The 27938-nt window shown below is 60.5% G+C and overlaps 2 protein-coding genes across 7 annotated transcripts in view; one reads left to right on the top strand and one right to left on the bottom strand.

The window, feature by feature from the left end:
* Positions 1–18273, top strand: part of HDAC7 (histone deacetylase 7) — a 70582-nt gene extending 52309 nt beyond the window's left edge. For all 6 annotated transcript variants that reach the window (XM_085041168.1, XM_085041170.1, XM_085041169.1 and 3 more), the window contains exons 2-25: positions 1126–1316; positions 2250–2340; positions 3303–3414; positions 3503–3618; positions 4037–4159; positions 5118–5227; positions 5415–5531; positions 5969–6167; positions 6253–6461; positions 6687–6899; positions 7395–7614; positions 8461–8594; positions 9420–9540; positions 9648–9697; positions 10969–11076; positions 11179–11234; positions 11390–11477; positions 12252–12371; positions 12493–12590; positions 13696–13814; positions 14568–14701; positions 15693–15777; positions 17469–17607; positions 17878–18273. In XM_085041168.1, the coding sequence (XP_084897294.1) occupies positions 1126–1316; positions 2250–2340; positions 3303–3414; positions 3503–3618; positions 4037–4159; positions 5118–5227; positions 5415–5531; positions 5969–6167; positions 6253–6461; positions 6687–6899; positions 7395–7614; positions 8461–8594; positions 9420–9540; positions 9648–9697; positions 10969–11076; positions 11179–11234; positions 11390–11477; positions 12252–12371; positions 12493–12590; positions 13696–13814; positions 14568–14701; positions 15693–15777; positions 17469–17607; positions 17878–17923 (2999 nt within the window). In that variant the 3' untranslated portion in view covers positions 17924–18273. The remainder of the gene's footprint in view (positions 1–1125; positions 1317–2249; positions 2341–3302; positions 3415–3502; positions 3619–4036; positions 4160–5117; positions 5228–5414; positions 5532–5968; positions 6168–6252; positions 6462–6686; positions 6900–7394; positions 7615–8460; positions 8595–9419; positions 9541–9647; positions 9698–10968; positions 11077–11178; positions 11235–11389; positions 11478–12251; positions 12372–12492; positions 12591–13695; positions 13815–14567; positions 14702–15692; positions 15778–17468; positions 17608–17877) is intronic.
* A 2774-nt stretch (positions 18274–21047) lies between these two features.
* LOC146425810 (uncharacterized) lies at positions 21048–26102 on the bottom strand. Its single transcript, XM_085041224.1, has 2 exons — positions 24913–26102; positions 21048–21244 (listed from the first exon to the last, which is right to left on the bottom strand). The coding sequence occupies exon 1, from the start codon at positions 25920–25922 to the stop codon at positions 24918–24920; it is 1005 nt and encodes a 334-aa protein (XP_084897350.1). The 5' UTR covers positions 25923–26102; the 3' UTR covers positions 21048–21244; positions 24913–24917.
* Positions 26103–27938: the final 1836 nt, after the last annotated feature.

Below are 27938 nucleotides of genomic sequence, written 5' to 3'. Positions count from 1 at the left end.
TAATTGACTATTTCAGGTGTGTAATTGGAACTCTCTTGGTGTATAACCGGCACTATTTTGGCTGAGTAATGGACAATTTCAGGTGTGTAACTGGCACTATTTCAAGGGTGTAACTGGAACTGTTTCAGTGTGTAACTGGCATTGTTTCAGGTGTGTAACTGGGGCTATTTTGGGTGCATAATTGACTATTTTAGGTGTGTGACTGGCACTGTTTTGGTGTGTAACTGGGGCTATTTTGGGTGTGTAATGGAAAATTTCAGGTATGTAACGGACAATTTCAGGCGTGTAACTGGCACTATTCCATGTGTGTAATCAGCACTGTTTTGGTGTGTAACTGGGGCTATTTTGGGTGTGTAACTAACACTATTTTGGGTGCAAAATGGACTATTTTAGGTGCGTAACTGGAACTGTTTCAGTGTGTAACTGGCACTATTTTTGGTGTGTAATGGACAATTTCAGGAGTGTAACTGGCACTATTCCGGGTGCGTAACTGGCACTGTTTCAGTGTGTAACTGGCATTGTTTCAGGTGTGTAACTGGCACTGTTTCAGTGTGTAACTGGGGCTATTTTGGGTGCATAATTGACTTTTTTAGGCGTATAACTGGCACTGTTTTGGTGTGTAACTGGGGCTATTTTGGATGTGTAACCAACACTATTTTTGGTGTGTAATGGACAATTTCAGGTGCGCAACTGGCACTATTCCATGTGTGTAATTGGCAGTGTTTTGGTGTGTAACTGGGGCTATTTTGGGTGTGAAACTGGCACAATTTTGGGTGTGTAAAGGACAATTTCAGGTGTGTAACTGGCACTGTTTTGATGTGCAACTGGCACTGTTTTGGTGTCCCCAAGGGGTCAGCGATTCACCCCTCACGGCATTCTGCAGGGAACGTCCACTCCAAGGCCACCCTGACCCGTGCTGTCAGGGAGAGACACCTGCAGCACCCTGGAGTCTCTCCAGAGGTGTGAGATTCACAAAAATCTCCCCCCAGCTGACGAGCAAAGCTCTGCAGGCAGAGGACGGAGCGTGACAAATCCCCCTCGGTGACAGCGCACCTCCCTGCCACCACACCAGCGCCTCCCCAGCGCTCTCCCTGAGCTCAGCCGTGTCCCTTTGTGTCCCCACAGCTGCCGTGACCCCGTGCGCCTCGCCGCGGGTGCCCCAGGCCGTCCCCATGGACCTGCGGATCGGGCAGCGCGTGGTCAAGCCCCAGGACACGGCCCTGCTGGCCCTGAAGCAGCAGCAGCTGCAGCACCAGCTCTTCCTGGCCAGCCTGCACCAGCAGCAGGTGGAGCAGCTCGCCCACCAGCACGTCAGGGTACGTGGGGACAGTTTGGGGACAAGGTTGGGCTCTTTGGATGCTGAATTTCCCCCCCCAAAAGCAAAATTCAGAGTCGGGGCTGGGTTTGAGTTCTCATCTCCGGGCAGGGATTCAGAGGAAGAGGCTGGAAATCCCAATGCCAAACTGACATTCCCAGGTGAATTCCTGCTTTTCCCTGAGCTGGAACATCTGGAGGGGTTTCCAGCCAGCCTGGGGAGCTCTCTGACGCAAGGAGGCTGCTCGGGGGGTTGTGTCTGAATTCCAGGCCAAATCCTGGTCTTGCCAAGGCCAGCAGGAGGGCTGGAGACTCCCGGGATGTCCAGGGAGGAGCAGGAGGCAGGGAATTTATCCCAGAGGGATTTAGCAGGGATAACTTCAGGGGGAGGCAGGTGGGAAGGACACCCGGGGAGGTGTGACCGTGTCCAGGGAGGTGTGACCATGTCCAGGGAGGTGTGACCGTGTCCAAAGAGTTGTGACCATCTGGACTCACAGAGATCCCCCTGTCCATCCCCAGGGCTGCTCCAGGCTCAGGGCAGTTCCATGGATCCGGTGGGATTTGGATCTCATATCATAAAAAATCTCATATCACAGATTTTTTTTTTCCTTTTCCCCCCTCATTTTTACTCAACAAAGATTATTTTTTTTCACTGCATTGCAACACGGCCCAGGTACAGGTGTGTCCAAACACCTCGAGAGGAGGCAGCGAGTGGGAACAGACAGGTTTTGAGTTTTACAATGTCCCCGGGGAGAACAAAGCGTCCCTGGAGACCAAAATGCCTCCTGTTTGTTGTGATGGAACAACTTCAGGGCCTCTGGAGTGACACAACCGACTGTCCCATCCATGCTCTGCCACCTGCCTGGGGCCGGGGAGGGGTCAGAGGGCTCCGGGCGGGGCTGGCGTGTCCCCGTGCCCATGTCCTTGTCCCACAGGTGGCCATGGAGTCGCCGCACCGCGAGGCTGAGCCGGGGCAGCAGGAGCAGGAGCTGCGGCAGATCCTCAACAAGGACAAGAGCAAGCGGAGTAAGGGTTGGCTGTGCCCGGGGGGAGCAGAGGGGCTTTGGGGAGGGGGCTTGGGGGGCTCTGCCCTCACCCAGAGTGAGCTCTGCCTTCCCCGGGGGGAGCAGAGGGGCTTTGGGGAGGGGGCTGGGGGGCTCTGCCCTTACCCAGAGCGAGCTCTGCTTTCCCCGGGGGGAAAGGGGTGGGAGAGCAGCTGCAGAGCTGGGTTTGGAGACCCCGGTGGGACCCCTGGGATGGGTTTGGAGACCTCCGGTATGGATTTGGGGGTGGGGGGTGGGTTTGGGGGTTGGGTTTGGGGGTGGGGGTGGGTTTTGGGGGGTGGGTGGTGGGGGTGGGTTTGGTTTGCAGACCCCGGCGGGACCCCCGGGCTGGGTTTGCAGACCCCGGCGGGACCCCCGGGCTGGGCTGGAGAACCCGGCGGGACCCCCGGGCTGGGTTTGGAGACCCCGGCGGGACCCCCGGGCTGGGTTTGGAGACCTCACCTGCCTACCAGACCCCTGTGGGACCCCCAGGATGGGTTTGATGACCCCGGCAGGACCCCCGGGTGGGGTGCAGCCCCCCGCCCAGCCGCGGTCTCCCGGCGCCCTCTGGTGCCAGCGCTGGAGGAGCTGCCAGCAGCTCGCCCCCACTTCTGGGATACCCTGAGCTCCACCACGCACCTAATTAATTAGTAATTAATGAATGGAGTTATGCTCGGAGGTGCCGAACGCGGGCAGAGATCCGTGGAGCATTCCTGTTGTAGGCACGGAGAGTTCCTGCTGGAGCAGACATCGGGAATGGGGCGGGAATGGGGCGGGAATGGGGCGGGAATGGGGTGGGAATGGGGTGGGAATGGGGTGGGAATGGGGCGGGAATGGGGCGGGAATGGGGTGGGAATAGGGCCAGCTGTCCCGGTGTCACCCCTGGAGCCCTGGGGTGGTGATGGTACCCCCTGGAGCATCTCTGACCCGCCGTGGTCACTGCAGGTGCTGTGGCCAGCACGGTGGTCAAGCAGAAGCTGGCCGAGGTCATCCTGAAGAAGCAGCAGGCGGCTCTGGAGAGGACCAGCAATGCTCCCCCTGCAGCCCTGCCCTACAGGTAAGGCATTGTCAGCCCTGGCCCTGTCACACGGGGCAAGGGACAAGGACAAGGGCAGCTGGGAAGGGGCTCTGGCTTCTCCCCGCAGGGCTCTGGAGCCTCTGGACCCCGAGGGTCCCTCGCCTGCCATGCTCAGCACCTTCCTGCCCCCCGTGCCCAGCGCTGCTCTCGACCCCCCTGAGCATTTCCCACTGCGGAAAACAGGTAAGGGTTTGGGATGTCCCTGTGTCCCTCGAGGCTTTGGGATGTCCCTGTGTCCCTCGAGGCCTCGGGATGTCCCTGTGTCCCTCGAGGCCTCGGGATGTCCCTGTGTCCCTCGAGGCTTTGGGAACATCCCTGTGTCCCTCGAGGCCTCGGGATGTCCCTGTGTCCCTCGAGGCATTGGGATGTCCCTGTGTCCCTCGAGCCTTCGGGATGTCCCTGTGTCCCTCAGGGCTTTGGGATGTCCCTGTGTCCCTCGAGGCCTCAGGATGTCCCTGTGTCCCTTGAGGCTTTGGCAACATCCCTGTGTCCCTCGAGACCTCAGGAATGTCCCTGTGTCCCTGGTCCCTGGCTGGAGCTGAGGACTGGCCCCACGGAGCCCACCCAGGCCAGGCCTGGACTGACCCCCTGTCCCCAACAGCGTCCGAGCCCAACCTGAAGGTGCGCTGCAAGCCCAGGAAGTGCCTGGACCGGCGCAAGAACCCTCTGACGCGCAAGGAGAGCGCTCCCCCCTCGCTCAAGAGGCGCCCACCCGAAGCCATCGGTGAGGAGAGACCTCGGGGTGCTGCTGGGGCAGCTCCAGCCTGCCCAGGGTCCCGTGTCACCTCTGCTTGGGGACAGTCTCCGTGGGGTGTGGCGCGTGTCCTCGCCAGGGTGGTGTGGGATGGCTGAGCCAGATGTTGCTGCAGCTGCTGCTGCTGCTGCTTTTGGGGCGCAGGATGGTCCTGGGGGGCTGGGAGTGCCCCAGAGCCAGATGTGGCTGGTCGGGGTTCCCACTATGGGGTGCTGCTTCCCACGCTGCAGCCCCAAAGGGGATTGGGCCCCAGGAGTTGGGGGACAGAGGTTGGAGGGCTGGGCTGGGCTGGGCTGGGGCTGTGTCCCCTCACCCCCTGGCTGTCCCCCTCACCCCCTGGCTGTGTCCCTCACCCCATGGCTGTGTCCCCTCACCCCCTGGCTGTCCCCCTTCGCCCCGTGGCTGTGTCCCCTCACCCCATGGCTGTGTCCCCCTCACCCCCTGGCTGTCCCCCTTTGCCCCGTGGCTCTGTCCCCTCCACCCCGTGGCTGTCCCCTCACCCCGTGGCCGTGTCCCCCTCACCCCGTGGCTGTGTCCCTGTCACCCCGTGGCTGTCCCCCTCTCACTCTGTGGCCGTGTCCCCTCACCCCATGCTGTCCTCCCTCTCACCCCGTGGCTGTCTCCCCTCACCCCTGGCTCCCCTTCGCCCCGTGGCTTGTCCTCACCCCGGCTGTGTCCTCCCCCGGGCTGTTTCCCCTCGCCCTGTGGCTGTGTCCCCCTCACCCCCGCGGGCTGTGTCCCCTCACCCCGTGGCTGTCCCCCCTCACCCCTGGCTGTCCCCCCTCACCCCGTGGCTGTGTCCCCTCATCCCATGGCCGTATCCTCACCCCGTGGCTGTGTCCCCCATCCCATGGCTGTCCCCCCTCACCCCGTGGCTGTGTCCCTCACCCCATGGCTGTCCCCTCACCCCATGACTGTCCCCTCCCAGACTCGTCCCCCAGCAGCAGCAGCACCCCCGTGTCCGGCTGCAGCTCTCCCAACGACAGCCTGCCCGCCGAGCACGGAGCGCTGCCCGCCACCCCGGGAGTGACCCACGAGGTGAGTTTGGTGGCTTTGGGGGCCTGGTGTCCCCTCGGGGCTCAGGGGAGGGACACGACCCGGCCAGAGCTGCCCTTCCCTGCTGTCCCTGCGCACTGGGAAGGTCTCGGGCGGCTGGGACTCAGCCCGTGCCTGTCCCCTGTCCCCACGCCGGGAGCAGGGCGCTGATGGCTCCTGTTTGTCACAGACCCCGCTGGCCCAGCGGCTGCTGATGCAGGAGAGCTCCCTGGCCCAGTTTGCCCTGCAGAGTGCAGCCTCCCTGCCGGCCATCACCCTGGGGCTGCCGGCCACCACCAGTGCCAGGGTAGGTGGCCAGGCTGGACCCCAGCACTGGGCAGAGGGACTTGTGGGGCTTTCCTTTGGGTTTGGGGCTCCCAGTACTGCCCATGGGGACAGTGGGGACACTGCTGTGCCCTCCCTGTGCTGACCCTGTCCCTGTGCTGACCCTGTCCCTGTCCCAACCCTGTCCCTGTGGGGGTGGGTGGGGGTGTGGGGGTGGGGTGGTGTGGTGTTGTTGTGTTGTTGTTCCAACCCTGTCCCTGTCCCCGCAGGGTGAGGCTGAACGCCGGGCACTGCCCGTGGGGACAGTGCTGTGCCCTTCCGGTGCTCTGTCCCTGTGCTAACCCTGTCCCTGTGCTAACCCTGTTGTGTGGGGTGTGTGGGGGTGTTGGGGTGGGGTGGTGTTGTGTCTGTCCCTGTCCGAACCCTGTCCCTGTGCTAACCCCATCCCTGTCCCCGCAGGGTGATGCTGATCGCCGGGCACTGCCCAGCCTGGCTCACCGCGTGCCTGTGCTCAACGGGCCGGTGCTGCCGGGCACTCACTCGCCCGTCTTCATCCCGGCCGGCCTGGAGCAGCACGACGCCAGCAGCCCCCTGTCCCCTCGGCTGCAGCCCGTCATCATCCTCGAGCCCTCGGTCACCCACGCTCCGCTGGTGGCGGGTGAGTGTCCGGCTCAGGGACGCGGGGACAGCCGGCGCCGTTCGTCACCTCTGCCACCCTCACCCGTCGCTCCTCTCCCCTCCAGTGCCAGGCCTGGGGACTGTCCCCTTCTCCTTCGCGCCCTCGCTGATCCCCGCCGAGCGGCTGTCCCTGCCCGGCCACCACAAGCCGCTGGGCAGGACTCGCTCAGAGCCTCTGCCGCAGAGCCCCAAGGCCATCCCGCAGCACCTGCTCTTCCAGCAGCACCACGCGCACTTCCTCGAGAGGCTCAAGCAGCAGAGTCACCTGGGCAAGGTGAGACGTGGCTTGAGGTGACACGGGGAGGGTGCAAGGTGACGCTGCCACCCCTGGATGGCGACTGCCGGGTGTCCCACCTGAGGTGACGCCGTGTCCAGGCTCAGAGATGGCACTGCTCCGCTTCCTGGCTCCCTCCCGCTCCTGCTCGGCCTGGCCTGTCCCCAGCCTGGCCTGGCCTGTCCCCTGCCACCTGCCCCGTGTCACTTGTCCCCTTGGCTGCAGCGCATGGCCAAGTCCAGCGAGAAGCCCCGGCTGCGGCAGATCCCATCCTCGGAGGACATGGAGGCCGAGGGGACACTCCAGGAGGCTGTGGCCGAAGGTGGTGACCCCAGCAGGACACGGGGAGAGCCCCCTCGGCCCGGCAGCAGTGGGAAGGAGCCTGAGAGGACGCAGAAGATGGGACAGCAGCCCCAGGAGGAGCTGGTGCTGCAGCAGGTAAAGGGTGGGGAGCCCTGGGGACAGGTGGGGACACGGGGATGGCATCTCTGCCTGCCTGGAGCCCGGGACAGCTCACAGGGACAGGGGCAGTGCTGTGGCCACCCCTGGTGTCAGAAAAGCTGGGCATTGTCCCCGAATTACTGGATATTGTCCCCAGATTGCTGAACATTGTCCCCAAGTTTCTGGACTTTGTTCCCACATTTCTGAGCATCGTCCCCCAATTGCCGGGCTTTGTCCCCACCTTGCCGGGCTCTGTCCCCATTCTGGCTCTGTCACACTGCTGCTGTCACTGCAGAGCTGAGCCGGCAGGGAGCAGCAGAAGCTCGGACTGTCCCCTCCTGTCACCTCCTGTCCTGTCCTGTCCTGTCCTGTCCCAGCTCCAAGCCTGAAGCAGCCGCTGGTCCAGCTCTGGATGCCCCGGGCAGTGCTCTGTCCCCTGTCCCCTGTGCCAGGGACAGTGCCCCAGCCCCTCACGATGTCCCCTGTCCCCAGGCCTTCCTATGGGACTCCTTCCAGCGGGTGCAGCAGCAGCTCCTCAAGCGCCAGCCCTTGGCTGACCCGGCCGTGGTGTCCCCCGGCCACACCGGCCACCGACCCCTATCCAGGGCCCAGTCGTCCCCGGCCACCGCCACCGTGTCCCTCCCTGCCCAGGACACCAAGGCGCTGTCCCTGCCTGTCCAGGAGCAGCCGCCCAAGCCACACTTCACCACAGGTATGGCCGGTGTGGGGCTGGCACAGCCGGGCTGGGGACAGGAGGGGACATGGGGACATCCGAGGGCAGCTCTGCATCCATCCCGGTCATTCGCGGACTCTTGGGAGCAGCAGGACAGAGCCAGGGACTCCTCCTTATCTCAGGAGCTTTTCCAGGCGGGCTTTGCCCACCCAGCCGGGAGTCCAGGGCAGGATTTGCTTCCAGCAGGTTTGGGAGAGAGACCCCTGGGATTTGGGGGAAAATCTCCCAGGGTTTGGGGCAGAATCTCCCAAGGTCTGGGGCAGAATCTCCCCGGGGTTTTGGGGCAGAATCTCCCAGGGTTTTTGGGCAGAATCTCCCAAGGTTTGGGGCAGAATCTCCCCGGGGTTTTGGGGAAGAATCTCCCCGGGGTTTTGGGGCAGAATCTCCCCGGGTTTTGCGGCAGAATCTCCCCGGGTTTTGCGGCAGAATCTCCCCGGGTTTTGCGGCAGAATCTCCCCGGGTTTTGGGCAGAATCTCCCAGGGTTTTGGGCAGAATCTCTCCGTGGTTTTGGGCAGAATCTCCCCGGGATTTGGGGCAGAACCTCCTGCGATTTTGGGGCAGAATCTCTCAGTGTTTTTGGGCAGAATCTCTCCTGATTTTGGGGCAGAATCTCCCGTGGTTTTGGGGCAGAACCTCTCGGTGTTTTTGAGGCAGACTCTCCCCGGGATTTGGGGCAGAATCTCCCGTGGTTTTGGGGCAGAATCTCCTGTGATTTTGGGGCAGAATCTCTCAGGGTTTGGGGATGTTTCAGTCACTCTTTGAGGGTGTTTGGGCTCTCGGAGCCCCCGAGGGCTCAGCTCTGCAGCTCTGGCCGTGCCTGGCAGGGCTGGTTTACGACTCGGTGATGCTGAAGCACCAATGCTCCTGCGGGGACAACAGCAACCACCCCGAGCACGCCGGGAGGATCCAGAGCATCTGGTCGCGGCTGCAGGAGAGGGGTCTGCGCAGCCGCTGCGAGGTGAGCTGGGAGCGGGACTGATCCCCCCAAACCTGGGGTTTTGGCTGATCCCCCCAAACCTGGGGTTTGACTGATCCCCCCAGTCCAGGGGTTTGGGCTGATCCCCCCAATCCAGGGGTTTGACTGATCCCCCCAATCCAGGGGTTTGACTGATCCTCCAATCGAGGGGTTTGGGCTGATCCCCCCCAATCCAGGGGTTTTGGCTGATCCCCCCCAAACCTGGGGTTTGACTGATCCCCCCAATCCAGGGGTTTTGGCTGATCCCTCCAAACCAGGGGGTTTGGCTGATCCCCCCCAATCCAGGTGTTTTTGGCTGATCTCCCCCAAACCTGGGGTTTGACTGATCCCCCCAGTCCAGGTGTTTGGGCTGATCCCCCCAAACCAGGGGGTTTGGCTGATCATCCAATCCAGGTGTTTTGGGATTCCCCCAAACCAGGGGTTTGGCTGATCCCCTCCAAACCAGGGAGTTTGGCTGATCCTCCAATCCAGGGGGTTTTGACTGATCCCCCAAACCAGGGGGTTTGGCTGATCCCCCCAAACCAGGGGCTTAGCTGATTCCCCCAGTCCAGGGGTTTGGCTGATCCCCCAAACCAGGGGGTTTGGCCACCTCAGGGCCAATTCTAGCCCAGTAAAACCCTGCCCTGGTCCAGTGGTCCGGCTGCGGGGAGGTGGTGGTGCCATCTCCTCCTGCTCCCTGATTGTCACCTGGGGGTGCTCAAGTTCCAGCCCAGCCAGTCCTGAGCCTCCGTGGCTGCAGGGACAGCAGGACAGGCCACCCTGGGGGCTCCCTGCGTGTCCCTCCCGGTGACAGCCGTGTCCCCACAGTGCCTGCGGGGCCGCAAGGCCACCCTGGAGGAGCTGCAGTGTGTCCACAGCGAGCGCCACGTGCTGCTCTACGGCACCAACCCCCTCAACCGCCTCAAACTGGACAACGGCAAGTTGGCAGGTGGGTCCCCACCCTGTCACCCCTGTCCAGCCTTGGGGACAGCTCCCAGCAGCTCCCCAGGGCCCATTTCCCAGCCCTGAGGTCCTCGCTGTCCCCTCTCCCGGCAGGGATCCTGTCCCAGAGGACGTTTGTGATGCTGCCCTGCGGAGGGGTGGGGGTGAGTGTTCCATCCTGTTCCATCCTGGTCTGAATTTTGGGAGGGGTGGGGGTGACTGCTCCATCCCTGCTCTGGGTTTGGGGCAGGGCTGTTCCTTTTTGGCCCCTCGGGGGTCTCCAGGCAGCTCCCGAAGCCCCTAGGCTGCCCAGGTGGGGGTGCTGGATGGAGGTGTTGGTGTTGGATGGAGGTGTTGGTGTGGTGGGGTGTTGGTGTGGTGGGGTGTTGGTGTGGTGGGGTGTTGGTGCTGGATGGAGGTGTTGGGGTTGGATGGAGGTGTTGGATGGAGGTGTTGGTGTTGGATGGAGGTGTTGGATGGAGGTGTTGGTGTTGGATGGAGGTGTTGGTGCTGGATGGAGGTGTTGGTGCTGGATGGAGGTGTTGGTGCTGGATGGAGGTGTTGGTGCTGGATGGAGGTGTTGGTGTTGGATGGAGGTGTTGGTGTTGGATGGAGGTGTTGGTGTTGGATGGAGGTGTTGGTGTTGGATGGAGGTGTTGGTGTTGGATGGAGGTGTTGGTGTTGGATGGAGGTGTTGGTGTTGAATGGAGGTGTTGGTGCTGGATGGAGGTGTTGGGTCAGAGCTGCTCCTGGTCCTCAGGAAGGGCTGAACATCCCACTCTGGAGGGAATCCTCAATCCAAATCCCCCCAAGGCCATCAGGAGGGGCTGGCAGCACAGGGGTCCCCCCAGCGGGAGGGCAGCGGTGACATGGGGACAGCAGCTCGTCCCTTCTCTCCATCCCTTCCGAGTCCTCTCCATTCCCAGCTTTCCCACCTGGTTTCTCTGCATTCACTGCCTTCTCCTCTCTTCCTCTCCCTGTCCCTGTCCTCTCTGTCCTTCTCTTTCAGGAAGGGGCTCCCTCGGTGCCTTCCTGCTGCCTCTTCTGGTTCTGCTCCTCTCCTTGCCCGCCGTGCTGGGCGCCAGCTCTGCTTTCCCCGCTCTGCCTCCCCTTCCCCGCTCTGCTCCCGCCCGTTCCGGGGGGCTGGAGTTGTCCCCCCTGGGCTCGGGGGGCTCTGAGGCTCACACGTGGCCCCCAGCAGAAGAGACTCTGAGTTTTGTGGCTCTGCCGTGGTGCTGATCAAAGCAAGGCGTTTGGTTAAACTCTAAAATAAGAGAGAGAAGGTAAAGGAGGGGGTTGGGCTGGGGGGCTGGGGCAGGAGGAGGTGTCACCCAGTGTCACCATCAGCTGGCACAGCTGGGTGAGGCCATGGCTCCCATCACTGCGATGTCCCTCTGTGACCGGTGGCCCCGTGTGACAACTGCCCCCCCTCCAGGTGGACAGTGACACCATCTGGAACGAGCTGCACTCGTCCAACGCCGCCCGCTGGGCTGCTGGCAGTGTCACCGAGCTGGCCTTCAAGGTAGCCACCAGGGAGCTGAAGGTAGGCGGTGGTGGCACGTCCCAGGGCTGTGCGGTGACATTGGGTGGGGTGTGACCCTGTGGAGGTGGCAGCTCTGACCGCTGGCCTTTGCTCTGTCCCCAGAATGGCTTTGCAGTGGTGCGGCCGCCTGGACACCACGCGGATCCTTCCACCGCCATGTAAGGAGCATCCCGAGGCACCTGGGGAGCCCCAAAACCAGCTCTGGGGCTCAAAACCGACCCCAAATAACTCCCCCGGGAGTCATTTTCCCTCCAGGCCCCGCGGGGAGGGAAGGGAGCTCGGGAAGGAAGGTGACTCCCACCCCTCTTCCCAGGGGATTCTGCTTCTTCAACTCGGTGGCCATCGCTGCCCGGCAGCTGCAGCAGAAGGGGAAACTCAGCAAGATCCTCATCGTGGACTGGGTGAGTCCCCAGGGTGTCCCCGGGGTGTCCCCAGGGTGTCCCTGCCCTCCCCAGGCTGTCCCCAGAGTGTCCCTGCCCTCCCCAGGGTGTGCCCAGCGTGTCCCTGCCCTCCCCAGGGTGTCCCCAGCATGTCCTTGCCCTCTCCAGGGTGTCCCCAGCATGTCCTTGCCCTCCTCAGGGTGCCCCCAGGGTGTCCCCAGCACGTTCCTGCCCTCCCTAGGGTGTCCCCATGGTGTCCCCAGCATGTCCTTGCCCTCCCCAGGGTGTCCCCAGCATGTTCCTGCCCTCCCCAGGGTGTCCCCATGGTGTCCCCAGCATGTCCCTGCCCTCCCCAGGGTGTCCCCATGGTGTCCCCAGCATGTCCTTGCCCTCCCCAGGGTGTCCCCAGCATGTTCCTGCCCTCTCCAGGGTGTCCCCAAGGTGTCCCCAGGGTGTCCCCAGCGTGTCCCTGCTCTTCCCAGGGTGTCCCCAGCATGTTCCTGCCCTCCTCAGTGTGTCCTTGCCCTCCCCAGGGTGTCCCCAAGGTGTCCCCTGGGTGTCCCCAGCACGTCCCTGCCCTCCCCAGGGTGTCCCCAAGGTGTCCCCAGGGTGTCCCCAGCCTGTCCCTGCCATCCCCAAGGTGTCCCCAGGGTGTCCCCAGGAGTGCTGCCTGCAGTGGAACCCCCTGGCATTGTTGAGATGGGGGAGCAGGAGCAGACCCTGGCCTGGGGGACCCAGCTATTGTCCCCATGAGGCTCTGGGGCCACCGTGCAGCTGCCAAAATGCTCCCTGCAGGACGTCCACCACGGCAACGGCACCCAGCAGATCTTCTACAGGGACCCCGAGGTTCTCTACATCTCCCTGCATCGCCACGACGACGGGAACTTCTTCCCGGGCAGCGGAGCAGCCGACGAGGTGAGGGACAGAGGGGACAGAGGGGACAGCAGGACACGGGGGCTGAGCAGGGACAGTGCCCTGGGGGGTGAACATCTCTATGGACACATCCCGGCCTCAGCCCTGTCCTCTCTCCTCCCAGGTGGGCGCTGGACCTGGAGAGGGTTTCAATGTCAACGTGGCCTGGGCTGGGGGGCTTGACCCCCCCATGGGTGACCCCGAGTACCTGGCGGCTTTCAGGTAATGTCCCCGTGTCCCTGCTGGTGTCCCGTGCTCCGGATGGGGCTGACACCATGTTTCAGCCCCACATTCCAGCCCCTTTTTCCCTCCATGGGAGGCTGACCTCACATTTCAGCCCCATTTTCCCTCCATGTAGGTCTAACCCCACATTTCAGCCCCGCATTTCAGCCCCTTTTTCCCTCCATGTGGGGCTGACCTCACATTTTGACCCCACATTTCAGCCCCGTTTTCCCTCCATGAAAGGCTGACCCCACATTTCAGCCCCGCATTTCAGCCCCTTTTTCCCCTCCGTGTGGGGCTAACCCCACATTTCATCCCATTTTCCCTCCGCGTGGGGCTGACCCCACATTTCAGCCCCACATTTCAGCCCCATTTTCCCTCTGTGTGGGGCTAACCCCACATTTCAGTCCCATTTTCCCCCTGTGTGGGCTGATCCCACATTTCAGCCCTATTTTCCCTCCGTGTGGGTCTAACCCCACATTTCAGCCCCGTTTTCCCTCCATGTGGGGCTGACCCCACATTTCAGCCCCATTTCAGTCCATTTTTCCCTCCATGTGGGTTTAACCCCACATTTCAGCCCCATTTTCCCTCCATGTGGGGTGATTTGCCCCAATCGAGCCTGGAGACACTTCAGAGACCAAGTCAGAGCAGTGGGTATTTGCTTTATTCGATGCACTGAATGTGTGGGGAATTCTCTCCACCAAACACACCTCAGTCCCCCCAAAGACACAGTGTTACAGGTAAAATTCATGAATATTCATCACATTCCCCAGGATAGGAGTGGCTATACAAATTACTTCTCATAAGTCATTAATATTATTAGCGATTTCTTGTGCTCAGTGGCAAAAGGATTCCTTCTGCCCCCTTTTATCTTGATAAGATTAATGGAATCCACAAGTCCAGAACTGTTATCAGCCTTCAACCCTGGACAGGCTCTGTGCTGGTGGAAAGGGGCAAAAGCTCAAAGAAACAAGAATGGTTGAAGTGCAAATAGATTTGGGTTTTCTATTTGACTACTCCTTTCTCAGGGGCTGACCCCACATTTCAGCCCCGTTTTCCCCTCCCTGTGGGTCTAACCCCACATTTCATCCCCTTTTCCCCTCAGGACGGTGGTGATGCCGATTGCCCACGAGTTCTGCCCCGACGTGGTGCTGGTGTCAGCCGGGTTCGATGCGGCCGAGGGCCACCCGGCGCCCCTGGGGGGCTACAAAGTGTCTGCCAAGTGTAAGGAGGTGGCTTGGGGCGGGATGTCCCCTCTCAGGGCAGGATGTCCCCTCTCGGGGTGCAGTGTCCCCTCTCGGGGCAGGATGTCCCCTCTCAGGGTGGGGTGTCCCCTCTCGGGGTGCAGTGTCCCCTCTCAGGGCAGGATGTCCCCTCTCAGGGTGGGGTGTCCCCTCTCGGGGTGCAGTGTCCCCTCTCGGGGCAGGATGTCCCCTCTTGGGGGCAGGATGTCCCCTCTCAGGGTGGGATGTCCCCTCTCGGGGCAGGGTGTCCCCTCTCAGGGTAGGGTGTCCCCTCTCGGGGTGCAATGTCCTCTCTCAGGGCAGGATGTCCCCTCTCAGGGTCCAGTGTCCCCTCTCAGGGTGGGGTGTCCCCTCTCGGGGTGCAATGTCCCCTCTCAGGGCAGGATGTCCCCTCTCGGGGTTCAGTGTCCCCTCTCGGGGTGGGATGTCCCCTCTCGGGGCTCAGTGTCCCCCCTCGGGGCAGGGTGTCCCCTCTCGGGGTGGGATGTCTCCTCTCGGGGTGCAGTGTCCCCTCTCAGGGCAGGGTGTCCTCTCTCGGGGTGCAATGTCCTCTCTCGGGGTTCAGTGTCCCCTCTCAGGGCAGGGTGTCCCCTCTCGGGGGAGGATGTCCCCTCTCAGGGTGGGATGTCCCCTCACTGGAACCCCCGGGAAAGGGAGAGAATCCTGCGGAGATTTCGGGGTTGGATTGGGCAGGGGGAGGTGACAAGGTGACATCGCTGGCGTTGTCCGGCAGGTTTTGGCTACATGACCAAGCAGCTGATGAGCCTGGCCGGGGGGGCAGTGGTGCTGGCGCTGGAGGGAGGTCACGACCTCACGGCCATTTGTGACGCGTCCGAGGCCTGCGTGTCTGCCCTGCTGGGCCACGAGGTGAGGGAGGGGCTGCGCTGGCACTGACCTGGTGCCACTGACCTGGTGGCACTGCCCCGGTGTGGGCACAGCCCCCCATAGCCCCTGGTGACCCCCAGTGTGACTGTCCCCACCCGGGCATAGCTCCCCATGACCTGCTGTGTCCCCTGGTGACACTGCCCCTGGGAGGGCACAGCCCCCCGTGACCTCCAGTGACCCCCAGTGCCACTGCCCCCACCCGAGCACAACCCCCCCGTGACCCCCAGTGCCACCACCCCTGCCTGGCACAGCCCCCTGTGACCCCCATGACCCCCAGTGTGACTGTCCCCACCCGGGCACAGCTCCCCATGACCCGCTGTGTCCCCTGGTGCCACTGCCCCTGGGAGGGCACAGCCCCCTGTGACCCCCAGTGCCACCACACCTGCCTGGCACAGCCCCCTGTGTCCTCCAGTGCCACCACCCCTGGGCATGCACAGCCCCCCGTGACCCCCTGTGTCCCCTGGTGCCACCATCCCTGGGCAGGCATAGCTCCCTGTGACCCCCATGACCCTCGTTGACCCCCAGTGCCACTGCCCCCCCCCGGCCACAGCCCTCCCGTGTCCCCCAATGCCACCACCTCAGCCAGGCACAGCACCCCGTGACCCCTGTGACCCCCAGTGCCACTGTCCCCCCTTGGGCACAGCTCCCCATGACCCCCTGTGTCCCCTGGTGCCACCGCCCCTGGGCAGACACAGCACCCCATGTTCCCCAGTGCCACTGTCCCCACCCCAGCACAGCCCCCTGTGACCCCCAGTGACCCCCAGTGCCACTGTCCCCCCTTGGGCACAGCTCCCCATGACCCCCTGTGTCCCTTGGTGCCACCACCCCTGGGCAGACACAGCACCCTGTGTTCCCCAGTGCCACTGTCCCCACCCCAGCACAGCCCCCCATGACCCCCTGTGTCCCCCAATGCCAACACCCCCACCTGGCAGAGCCACCCATGTCCCCTCATGTCCCCCCGATGTCCCCACAGCCAGAGCCACTCCCGGAGGAGAGCGTCAGGACGAAGCCCAACGCCAATGCCGTGCGCTCGCTGGAAGCCGTGATCCAGGTCCAGAGTGAGTGTGCTGGGGATGGGCTGGGGACACTGGGGTGACCCTAAAGGGTGCTGGGAACGGGCTGGGGACACTGGGGTGACCCTAAAGGGTGCTGGGAACAGGCTGGGGGACACTGGGGTGACCCTAAATGGTGCTGGGAACGGGCTGGGGACACTGGGGTGACCCTAAAGTGTGCTGGGAACGGGGCTGGGGGACACTGGGGTGACCCTAAATGGTGCTGGGAACAGGCTGGGGACATTGGGGTGACCCTAAAGAGTGCTGGGAACAGGGCTGGGGACATTGGGGTGACCCTAAAGGGTGCTGGGAATGGGCTGGGGACACCGGGGTGACCCTAAAGAGTGCTGGGAACGGGGCTGGGGACACTGGGGTGACCCTAAAGTGTGCTGGGAACGGGCTGGGGGACACTGGGGTGACCCTAAAGTGTTATGGGAACTGGGCTGGGGGACACTGGGGTGACCCTAAAGTGTGCTGGGAACGGGCTGGGGACACTGGGGTGACCCTAAAGTGTGCTGGGAACAGGCTGGGGACACTGGGGTGACCCTAAAGGGTGCTGGGAACAGACTAGGGACACTGGGGTGACCCTAAAGGGTGCTGGGAAAGGGCTGGGGACACTGGGGTGACCCTAAAGGGTGCTGGGAAAGGGCTGGGGACACTGGGGTGACCCTAAAGTGTGCTGGGAATGGGCTGGGGGACACTGGGGTGACCCTAAAGTGTGCTGGGAATGGGCTGGGGGACACTGGGGTGACCCTAAAGTGTGCTGGGAATGGGCTGGGGGACACTGGGGTGACCCTAAAGTGTGCTGGGAATGGGCTGGGGGACACTGGGGTGACCCTAAAGTGTGCTGGGAATGGGCTGGGGGGCACTGGGGTGACCCTGAAGATCCTCATTGGGCAGCAGAGATCCTGGGGGTCACCATCCTCCTCCTCCTCACGGGAGGGGTGCCCCAGGTGGGCATTTCCTGCAAGGGGAACTCAGAAATCTGGGCTATCCCTGTCCTGGGCCATCTCTGTCCTAGGTCATGTCTGTCCAGGGCCATCCCTGTCCTGTCCATCCCTGTTCCTGGGCCACCCCTGTCCTAGGCCATCCCTGTCCCTCTGCCATCCCTGTTCCTGGTCCATCTCTGTCCTGGGCCACCCCCGTTCCTGTGCCATCCCCGTTCCTGGGCCATCTATGTTCCTGTGCCATCTCTGCTTCTGGGTCACCTCTGTCCTGTGCCATCCCTGTCCTGGGCCATCTCTGTCCTGTCCACCCCCATTCCTGGGCCATCCCCGTTCCTGGGCCACCCCTGTTCCTGTGCCATCCCTGTTCCTGTGCCATCCCTGTTCCTGGGCCATCCCTGTCCTGGGCCATCCCTGTCCTGTCCAGCCCTGTTCCTGGGTCATCCTTGTCCTGTCCACCTCTGTCCTGGGCCATCCCTGTTCCTGTGCTATCTCTGTTCCTGGTCCATCTCTGTCCTAGGCCACCCCTGTTCCTGTGCCACCTCTGTTCCTGGGCCATCCCTGTCTTGTCCAGCCCTGTCCAGGGCCATCTCTGTTCCTGTGCCATCTCTGTTCCTGGGCCATCTCTGTTCCTGGGCCATCCCTGTTCCTGGGCCATCCCTGTCCCATCCAGCCCTGTTCCTGGGCCATCCCTGTCCTGTCCAGCCCTGTCCCAGTGTCCCCTGCCCCTGCCCTGATGTCCCTGTCCCACAGGTAAATACTGGGTGGCTGTGCAGCGCTTCGCCTCCAAGCTGGGCTGCTCCTTCCTCGAGGCTCAGCTCCACGAGGCCGACGAGGTGGAGACGGTCACTGCCCTGGCGTCGCTCTCGGTGGCCGTGATGGTGGAGAAGAGGTGACACTCCTGGGTGCTGGGGTCACTCCTGGGGGGTGGCAGCAGGGCAGGGCTGTGTCACCCAACCTGGATGACATTCTGGAGCTCAGGGTTGGTTCCTGAGCTCTTCCCAAAACAAAACCAGAGCAAATCCTCCTGCCTGAGGTGGGGAGGGTGTCACCTCCAGCCAGCAGGGTCCCCTCCTGTCCCTGCCCTTTTGTCACTGTCACCAGGTCCCCACGGGAGCAGGGTGTGTCCCGCAGGTCTCTCACAGTCCTTCTCCCATTGCAGGGCACAGGAGGAGCCGATGGAGCAGGAGGAGCCCATGAACCAGTGACCAGCAGGGACAGCCCGGGCACAGCCAGACTCTGCCAGCCCCGCCAGGACCTCGGTCCCGTTTGTCCCCTCGCTCCCGGGGGGTGGCCCTGGGCTGGCCTGGACTCCTGGAAGGGACATTCCTGCATGGAGAGCGCTGAGCTCGGACTGTGCCTGCAGCTCACCCCAATTTTTGGACTGGAACCCCACAGACCCTCAGCTCCTGGGACTGTCCCCAGCTGGGCAGGGCTGGACGTTGGGATGGACACTCGGACACCCCTGGGGACAACTCCCAGAGCTCCTCCTGTGCCTCGGAGGAGAATCCTGGGGTTTGCTCGTCTGGGACAGAATCTCCAGGTCCTCTCCAAAGGATTCCCGACTCCCCTTGCCCTGCTGGGACACCGGGAGGGAGTGGCAGCGATGGGGACGGGAGGTTTTTGGGCATGGGAGGGGTTGGAGCATCCCAGGGAAGGTCTGGAGCATCCTGGGGAAGGTGTGGAGCAACCCAGGGATGGTCTGGATGGTTTGGAGCATCCAGGGGAAGGTTCAAAGCATCCCAGGGAAGGTGTGGAGCATCCAGGGAAGGTTCAGAGCATCCCAGGGACATTCTGGAGCATCCCTGGGAAGGTTGGAACACCCGAGTGAAGATCTGGAGCATCCCAGGGAGGGTTCAGAGCATCCCAGGGAAGGTCTGGAGCAACCTGGGGATGGTCTGGATGGTTTGGAGCATCCAGGGGAAGGTTCAGAGTATCCCTGGGAAGGTCTGGAGCATCCTGGGGAAGGTCTGGAGCACCTGAGAGAAGATCAGGAGCATCCCAGGGAGGGTTCAGAGCATCCTGGGGAAGGTCTGGATGGTTTGAAGCATCCTGGGGAAGGTTTGGAGCATCCCAGAGAGGGTCAGGAGCTTCCAGAGGAAGGTTCAGAGCATCCCAGGGACGCTCTGGAGCATCCTGGGAAAGGTTCAGAGCATCCCAGGAAAGGTCTGGAGTGTTTCTGGGAAGGTTGGAGCACCCGAGGGAAGATCTGGAGCATCCCAGGTGAGGGAAGAGTGAGGCCAGAGCTCCTCCAGCCCTCCCTGCCCACTGCTCCGAGCACAGCCCTGGGCTCTGATTTGCACTATGGACTCACTGCACCGATGGGAACCCAACTGCTCTTCCCGGGGGGATTTTGGGAACAATCCCCTCTTGCTGAGGGGTTCTGAGCCCTTCTCAGCGCCCCAGGAGGACCTGGAGGGTGTCAAGGAGGACCTGGATGGTGTCAAGAAGGACCTGGATGGTGTCAAGGAGCACCTGGATGGTGTCAAGGAGCACCTGGATGGTGTCAAGAAGGACCTGGATGCTCTCTGTCCCCACAGTCCTGCCGTGTTCCTGTCACCCCCATGGCTCCCCCTCCCCAGCCGAGGCTCCACAATTCCCCCTGGGCTCTGCTGCCTCCCCAGGAATGCCCAAAACCCTCCAGTCCTGTCCCTGTCACTGTCCTGGGGTGGCACAGCCTCCAAACCGAGGTGTCCATCCCGGTGTCACCCTGTCCTGGGGTGGCACAGCCTCCAAACGAGGTGTCCATCCTGGTGTCACCCTGTCCTGCAGGTTTTTCCCACAAGGATCAAGCCCAGCTGGGGGTCCCAGGGGTGGACAGAGCTCTGGGGACAGAGGGGACAGAGCCCTGGCTGAGCTGGGGACGAGGACAGCTCACCAGGAGGAGATTTTGTAAAAAAACCAAACCAAAACAAAAACAAAAAGGAGAAATTTTAAAACATAAAAAAAAAGACTTTGGAGGAATCAAAGCCTTTGTGTGTCTGGATTAGGGGAGGGTGGGACAGCTGGGGACACACGGGACACCCCGTGGTGGCACTGCCACCCCTGTGGGGACACGAGGACGTGGTGTCACAGCGCAGGGGGACAGGGAGAGGTCACAACCCCCCAAAACCCCCTCAGGGTCTCCCCAGAAGTGCATGGATTTTTTTTGGCTTTTTCCCCCAAAAAAGGGGCTCAGAAGGGTCATTAGGAAGACATTTTACTCTTTTTAAGTCAGGGATTTATGCAGGAATTCTAAAAAAAAAAATGCAAGTATTTTTTAAAAATTATTTTTAGAGAACAAGATGCACCAAACTACTTGAAGATATTTTTGAAAAATATATTTTACTTTTTAAAAAAAAAAAAAAATTACGGTTGGAAACCGGAGTCTCACTCCACAACTAGGTTGTTTTTTTTTTCCTTTATTTTTCAAGCACAATTTATTATTTTTTTGAAAGAGCATTTTAACTTCTAACGGCGACTTCATTTCTCAGCTGTAAAACCCTTCCTGTGAGGTGCTGAACAGTTTTTAACAGTTTTGATTTTTTTTATTTTTAAGCACCTCCAGGATTTTTTTTAAGGCTGCAGTCGACTCCCCGGAGCAGGGAATCCATTCCCACTGCACAAAAAAAAATTGGGAATTGGGTAAAAAGAGTCACTTTGGGTCTTCCTGTGGATTCTCTGCTGCGTCCCAAATCTGATCACAACTCAGCTTTTCTCCCATGGAATTATCTGTGGGCTCAGAGATCCCTGAGAGGGATTTCTCCCCTTTTTTTTCTGCCGTAACAAGGAAAAAAAATTTTCTTTTTTTCTGATTTTCTTTTGCCTGATTCCAATCAAAGCAGCCCAGCCGAGGGAGGTGCAGAGGCGACCTGGAACCATTTCCACAAGGATTGAACTCTGGAAAATTCCCTCTGGGTGTTATTTGGATCATTTTGAGCACCACAACACCTCCATCGCCCCCAAAAACAGCCCAGAGCTCCCCAAAAAAAAACCCCAAATCCCCCATTCCTGCAGGATCCTCGATTTCCCATCAATTCAGAGGAATTCAGCTCCACCCGAGGTTTTTTTGAAGCACATCCTGGGCAGGAGTGAATGGGGATACCTGACGGGTCAGCAGCCCCAAAATCCCCCAAAATTCCCCCAAATCCTCATCCGTGGGGTCACAATCCGTGGGGATATCCTGGAAAAAAAAATCGCAGAGACCCCCGAGGTCCTTGGGGTCAACACGGGGGGTTCCAGCCTTCCCCTCATCCCGGAGGAATTGTCCTGGCAGGAAGCAGCTCCAGAAGGCTTCGGGAAGGATTTGACTTTGGATTCCGGAGGAGGAATTTGGGATTATTCCTTCCTTACCTGCGAGGAATTCCTTTCCCCGAGAAATGACACCCCGAGGAGTTCCTCGGGCAGCACGGGAAGAGTTTATTCCATAAAATCCGCTCCTGCTGCTGCTCCCTCGGGCTCGTTCCCAAATTTTTGGGGGTTTTGGGGTTCATTCCCTCCTCTCTCCGGGGGTTTTCGGCTGCTCCAGCTGCTTCCATCGAGGTGGAGACCTGCGGGAGACAGCGGGGTCAGGCTGGGCTCTGCCCAGGATTTCCCAAAATCAGGATTTCCCAAAATCCTGCAAATCCATCCCGCGGGGAGGCGGCGGGGGAAGGGAGAGCTGCGCTCAGAGTTTTGCATTCCCTAATTTCCCGAATTTTGCATTCCCGAATTTCCCCGGAGCCGGGAGGGATGTGCTGGGAATTGTCCTCACATCTGAGCCCAGGAATTACAAAATATAAGGTTGAGGGAGTCTCCGGAGGGTTGGGCAGGGTTTAACCCCAAATAATTCCAAATAACCCCAAATAATCCCAAATAACGGGGGGATTTCAGGGCGGTGGGAACATCGGGAGGGTCGGGCAGGGTTTAACCCCAAATAATTCCAAACAACCCCAAATAATTCCAAATAACCCCAAATAATCCCAAGTAACGGGGGGATTTCAGGGCGGTGGAAGCATCGGGAGGGTTGGGCAGGGTTTAACCCCAAATAACATCAAATAACCCCAAATAATCCCAAATAACCCCAAATAATGGGGGGATTTCAGGATTTCAGGGCGGTGGGAACATCGGGAGGGTCGGGCCGGGTTTAACCCCAAATAACTCCAAATAACCCCAAATAACCCTAAATAACGGGGGGTTTTCAGGGCGATGGGAGCATCGGGAGGGTCGGGCAGGGTTTAACCCCAAATAACTCCAAATAACCCCAAATAATCCCAAATAACGGGGGGATTTAGGGCGGTGGGAGCATCGGGAGGAGCCTGGCCCTGCAGGATTTGGGATCGAGCAGCTCCCCCAGTCTGACCCTGCAGGATTTGGGATCGAGCAGCTCCCCGAGTCTGACCCTGCAGGATTTGGGATCGAGCAGCTCCCCGAAGCTCCCCGAGTCCATCCTCACCCTCCCCGCCGCATCTCCGGCTCTCTCCGCGCCAGGAACGGGAATTAATGCCGAGCACGAGCGTTCCGCAGCTCCCGGCAGCTTTCCCTGACAGCCGCGATGAATAACGGGCTCGTTCCAGAGGCATTCCCGGGGCCGAGGCTGCTCCAGCGAGCTCCAGCACCTCGCCGGGGCCATAAACCAGGAGATAATTCCACGTTCCCCAGGGCTGGATGCGTGATTTTATATCCGGATTAATTTTAATTAATCCTAAACAGTATGGGGAGTCTGCCGTGGAGAGCAGCGTGGTGCCCCGCGGTGGTTTTTTTTCCATTTTTAAGGGAAAGGTGGAGGTTTTTTGCCGGGAAAATGAAACCGGTTTGCCCCGTTGGCAATTCTCTGAGAGCAGCCCGGGATTTTGGGGAATGTCCCACATCCCTCATCCATCCATCCATCCATCCCGAGGGGAAACGGCAGCTCTGGGAAGAGCAGATTTGGGGAATTTTCCACCTTCCAACCCTGCCCTGTGCCAGGAGCCAATCCCAGGTACCCCGAATCACCCAGGAACAGATTTCCCGGGATTTTGGCACCTCTTCACCCCTCCCGAAACCCAACCCCAAAATGGGGGTCCTGGACCACCGTGACCAGTTTAACCAGGGATTGAATCCACTTTAAAGGGATTTATTGAAAGGGATCCCTGCTTTCCTGCAGGGTCTGCGAGAAGCTTTTCAAGCAGCTCGAAATGGATTTCCTGAGCGGGGAAATTATAGGGACGGGAGCTGTTCCCGAGCTGCCCCAGTGCCCCCGAGCAGCGAGAGGTGTTTATAAATAAAAGCAAATGAAGCAGCCGCCAGACAGAGCCGATTCCAGGCGAGAGCAACAGTCCCCAAAGGGAAGATTTATCCAAGGTCTTTCAGGAGACACAATTAAGTGAGGGCACGGCGAGAGAGGCGATAAATCCAGCGAGACAAATGAAGGGCAAGGCGGCTCAGCCTCGCGGCTCCGCCAGCCTCTCCCCCCCGGCGGCTCCAACCTCATTTTCTCCTCCGGTAGGGACAGAAACCATTTTAATATGCTCGAGAGTCTGCCGAGAAAAGCCGAGCCGGGCGGGGGACTTCAAACGTGATTTCTGTTGCCTGAGGGCTCCATCCCTCTTTCCCCGGCTGATGGCTCCTGGATAACAAGGGTATATCCACGTCCAGCTCTTGCAGCGCCCTTTGATATTTAATAGGGCTGAGCTCCACTATCCAGGGGCTGCTTTCCATTAGGAAATCCCCATCGTGAGCGCCGGGGTTGGAGACGGAGCTTTCGAGCTCAGCGCCGCTTCCCCCCCGCCGCGGTTCTTTCCTAAATTTGGGGCTCTGCTGGGAAAATCCTTTCCCTCCCTGGGATTGTTCGCCGCGACCCGAAAACGCTGCAGGTTGGCTCGGGGATGGTGATTCCCTCCCCAGCTGGAGGATGCAGCCGCTCGGGATGGATTTTTAATGGGAATGATGATCCCGCTGAGCTCGCGGGAGCTCTCCAAAGTCACCGGAGGATCTTTAATTCCTCTGTTTATCACGGGAGAGCGATTCCTGCCAAGAACTCGGCTGAAATAAACAGCTCGGGGAGCCGCGTTCGAGCAAAAATGGGTCTGGGGGTGCTGGGGAGGGGCTCAGCCTCCCCCACATGCTCAGGGTAAAGGGATTTTTTAGCTGGGCTTTGAAAAATTCGGGATGAAGCCGAGCAGCTTCCCTGTTTTTTGGGAGCACCCCCAAAAAGTGGAGAATTCACCCCCAAAAGTGGAGAATTCAGCCCCAAACTGTCAAATCCAAAAGGGGATGCCCAGAAGAGGGTGAGGGGTCCGGGGGGGATGAGAGGCTCAGCATCCCGACTGATCCTGGCAGATTTTGGGCATCCCAAAGTGAGGACAAGGAGCCACACGCTCCTCCTCTGGCCTGGCACCGAGGGGAGGTGACCCTGGTGTCACCCAGCGAAGGGCAGCTCTCGGCAAGGACAGGATTTAATGTCTGAAACAACCCCAAAATTTGAGATCGAGACGCCAGTTTAGCAGAGCGTCAGATTTCCTGCTGGTTAGGAGTGATCTGGCAGGGAAAGGGAGTTTAAAGGTGGCCAACCATTAAATAAAATCCCCTGGAAGATGCTCAGCCCCTGAGGCAGCGCTGGCATCTCCACGGCCTCAAATTCGGGGCTGTTTGGTGGCCGAGAAGAGCCGGGAGGGGCTCTGGTCCTGTCCGGGGGACAGCGGGGATCCCAGGAGGTGTCCCCGGAATTCCCAGCTCGGGAACGTTCCTGCCCTGCAGGAAATGCCAAGTTCCCGATTCCTCCCAGCCCTAAAACTCTGAAAATCGGGTTATTCCCCTCTCGGCATCCCGAAGGACGCTCGGGTGGTGCTGGATGGAGCTGAGTCCATCGGAATTCCCCGTCCTGCCATCCCTGCTGTCCAGGATCCGATGGGATCACAAATCCCGCCCTGCCTGCAGCGCTTTAGGAGGAAGCCAGGCGGGCTGGAGGCCACGAGGCAACCACAGCGCTTCAGGGCGCTGAGTTTGACACCTCGGCCGGGAAGGAATTTGGGGATCAATCCGATTTTTCAGCCCTTTTTTTTTAAACCTTTCCCGCCCCCCCGTCCCGAAGCAGGTTTTGCCGAGTGGGATCAGCCGCTCCAGGGCAGCTCGGGAACCATCAACTCCTCCCGCTCTGGGGATCTCTAGGACAAATCCCCCGGAGCTCCAGGGAGGCGACCGCGATTCCTGGCCACGCCGGGGGACCGCGGGGACACGGCGCTGTCCCAGCCACACGTACCCGGCTCAGTGGGACGCCGACATGGACCAGGCGCCCTCCATCCTCCACACGGAGAAGGCGTAGCTCAGCCGCTCGTGGGCCAGGAAGTTGCAGCTGGTGGCGACCTTGTGGTCCAGCTCGTCGCTCTGCAGCACCTGGCACAGGAAGTCGATGTAACGCGCGGCCAGCTTGAGGGTCTGGATCTTGCTCAGCTTGTCCGAGGGCAGCGTGGGGATGATTTTGCGCAGCTCGGCGAAGGCGTCGTTCAGGGATTGAGTGCGCTGGCGCTCCCGCACGTTGGCGATGACGCGCTGGGCGTGGGCGTCCTCCGGGGGCTGCGGGGCAGGGCTGCGCCGGCTGCGCTTGCCCTGCGGCGAGGAGGCTCCGCCGGGACCCTGCCCGCGCTTGCGGCCGCTTTTCCTGGGCAGCCGCTCGGCCTCGTCCTCGCTGGTGGCCGCGCTGCCCTCGGGGGACTCCGGGCACGCGTTCTCCTCCTTCATGGCCGAGGCTCGCCGCGCCGCCGAGGAGCCGCCGGTGGCTCCCGAGGCGCAGCCCGGAGCATTCGCCCTGGGGCTCCCCGGGCGCCCCGAGCCCCGCAGAGCCCTCCAAGGAGCTCCTTGGCTTTTCCTTTGGGCCAGGAGAGGAGGGCGAAGGGATGACTTGGGGAAGGGCTCCTGCTGATAGGGCGAGCGGGGCGGGGGCGGACCAGGCGCAGCCAATGCAGGGGAACGCCGGCGGCTCTGGAGCTTATGGGTTCCAGATTTCCTCCCTCCCTCCCCACCGCCACCCCGAGCCCTCCGGCACAGATGCTCCGGCTGCCGCCCGGATGTCGAGGGACGTTCCCGGTGCCAAGAGAGCTCCATCCGTGGCTTTCGGGGGGTTCTCAGTCTTTTCTTAAAGTTGTTTTTCGACCCGCAAAGAAATGGGTTTGGTGTGGAGTGGGAGCTTTTCACCTGCGAGGGATCCGGGTGGGGACATGGCGCCATGGGGGCTGCGATTTGGGAATTCCCCAAACCCAAAGGAAGAAGCATCAAAGGGAGATCGGCACCTCTATGGCTCTTGAGGAGCGGCTTTGGTCACGCTTGAGTTTGTGTCCATTTGTCCATCTGCCAGGCCATCCATCCACCCATCCATCCATCCCTTTATCCATCCATCCATCTGTCCATTCCTTCATCCATCCATCCATCTGTCCATCTGTCCATCTGTCCATCTGTCCATCTGTCCATCTGTCCACTCCTTCATCCATTCATCCATCCATCCATCCATCCATCCATCCATCCACCCCTCCCTCCCTTTCCTCCATCCCCATCCCACAACATCCTCATCACCCTCATTAATTTCACCAAATTCATGTCAAATAAATCCAGCAACTCCTGGAGGGAAGGGGAAGGGGAAGGGGAAGGGGGAAAGGGAAAGGGAAAGGGAAAGGGAAAGGGAAAGGGAAAGGGAAAGGGAAAGGGAAAGGGGAAGAGCAGGACCTCTCTGCTCTGTGGGGCTGAGAATCCCCCGGGATTGGGGTCAAATCCAAGACCCTCAATCCCCCGGGATTGGGGTCAGATCCAGGACCCTCAATCCCCCAGGACTGGGGTCAGATCCAAGACCCTCAATCCCCCGGGATTGGGGTCAGATCCAGGACCCTCAATCCCCCAGGACTGGGGTCAGATCCAGGACCCTCAATCCCCCAGGATTGGGATCAGATCCAGGACCCTCTGCCCCAGCAGCACTGCTGAGGGTTGGGGAGCTGCCACCAGCTCCAACTGAAGCTCGGGCTGTGCCTGGCCTTTATTTCCCTAATTAATTCTTCTCTTTTTTTTATTGTTTTCTTTTAAAAAGAAAATAAAATTGAATTGAATTTCGCCGGGAGAAGGGTTCTGGCCGGGGGAGGGGAGGTTTGGGATCGGGGCTGGGATCCCGGAGCAAAGGCAGGAACACAATGAGCTTTGAAGTGCAGGAAGGAGCAGCCCCGCGCCCCGAGGGGCTTTTGTCCCCACATTTGGAGGGTTTGCGGCTTTTCCCTCAACCATTTCAATTTGTTCTTCCAGTGAGTGTTTTTTTCGGGAGGATGTTCATCCAAACTTCTCATGGAAAGGTCACGAGGCACCGAAGTGGTTTCAATAACTCCTCCAGCTCGCTGGGGGTTTTTTTTCCTAGCGCTGCTTTTGACACATCGGGGAAAATTTCAAGCCTTAAAGAAAGAAACCACTCAGCCAAGCCCTGCTCACTTGACTCAGGGAGAAGTCACCGGATGGGAGATTTCAATTCCCAATTCCCACCAATTCCCAACCCCTCCGGCCTGGTTTTCCCGATCCCCTCACATCCATCCCCCTCCCCAGGAGGATTTTGGGGTGAATCTTCTGCCGGGGGACAAGGGACAGGGCAGGAGGGAACAGCCTCGAGTGGTGCCACAAGGTTTAGGCTGAATTTTGGGAAAATTCCTCCTGGGAAAGGCTGTCCAGCCCGGGGCAGGGGTGGAGTCCCCATCCCTGGAGGGATTTAAAAGAGGAGGTGGCACTTGGGGACACGGTCAGGGGTGGCCTTGGCATTGCCGGGGGAGCATTTGGTGCTGTTTTGTTTGCTTTGCTTTGCTTTTTTTCTTTTTTTTTTTTGTTGTTGTTGTTTTCCAAACTCCTTCTCTTTGTTCCAGAGGATAAAAATAACCCTCGTTTCATCCCGCGTGAAAAAAAAAAAAAAAAAAGAAAAAAGAAAAAGGAAAAAAAAAAGTGAGGATAACGCTGATAAATGGGGAAGATGAAAGGGAATAGCCGCTGCCCCCGGAGGCCGGGAAGCGCCTCGGGACCCGCAGGTTTTTCCAGTTACGGCGGCGCTCGAGTGGAAACAGCTGCCGAGCGGCCAAAAAACGCGGAGCATCCGCGCCGCGTGTGGTTGCCGCGGCAACCGCGGGGAATTTGGGGCGCGGGGATCGTGCTGGGAACCCGCGGGGCGCTTTGATGCAGGGCTGATGGATGGCCCCGCGATCCTCCTGCTCCCTGCCGCGGTGACCTCACGCTGCTGGAACGCGCCGGGATCTGTCGGAGCGCGGAGATGTC

Source organism: Lichenostomus cassidix, chromosome 29 (genome assembly GCF_008360975.1).
Source record: "Lichenostomus cassidix isolate B80296 chromosome 29, HeHo_3.0, whole genome shotgun sequence".
NCBI classification, from domain to species: Eukaryota; Metazoa; Chordata; class Aves; order Passeriformes; family Meliphagidae; genus Lichenostomus; species Lichenostomus cassidix.
The sequence above is the reverse complement of the archived record's forward strand: the minus strand, read 5'-3'. Positions and strand labels throughout refer to the sequence as shown.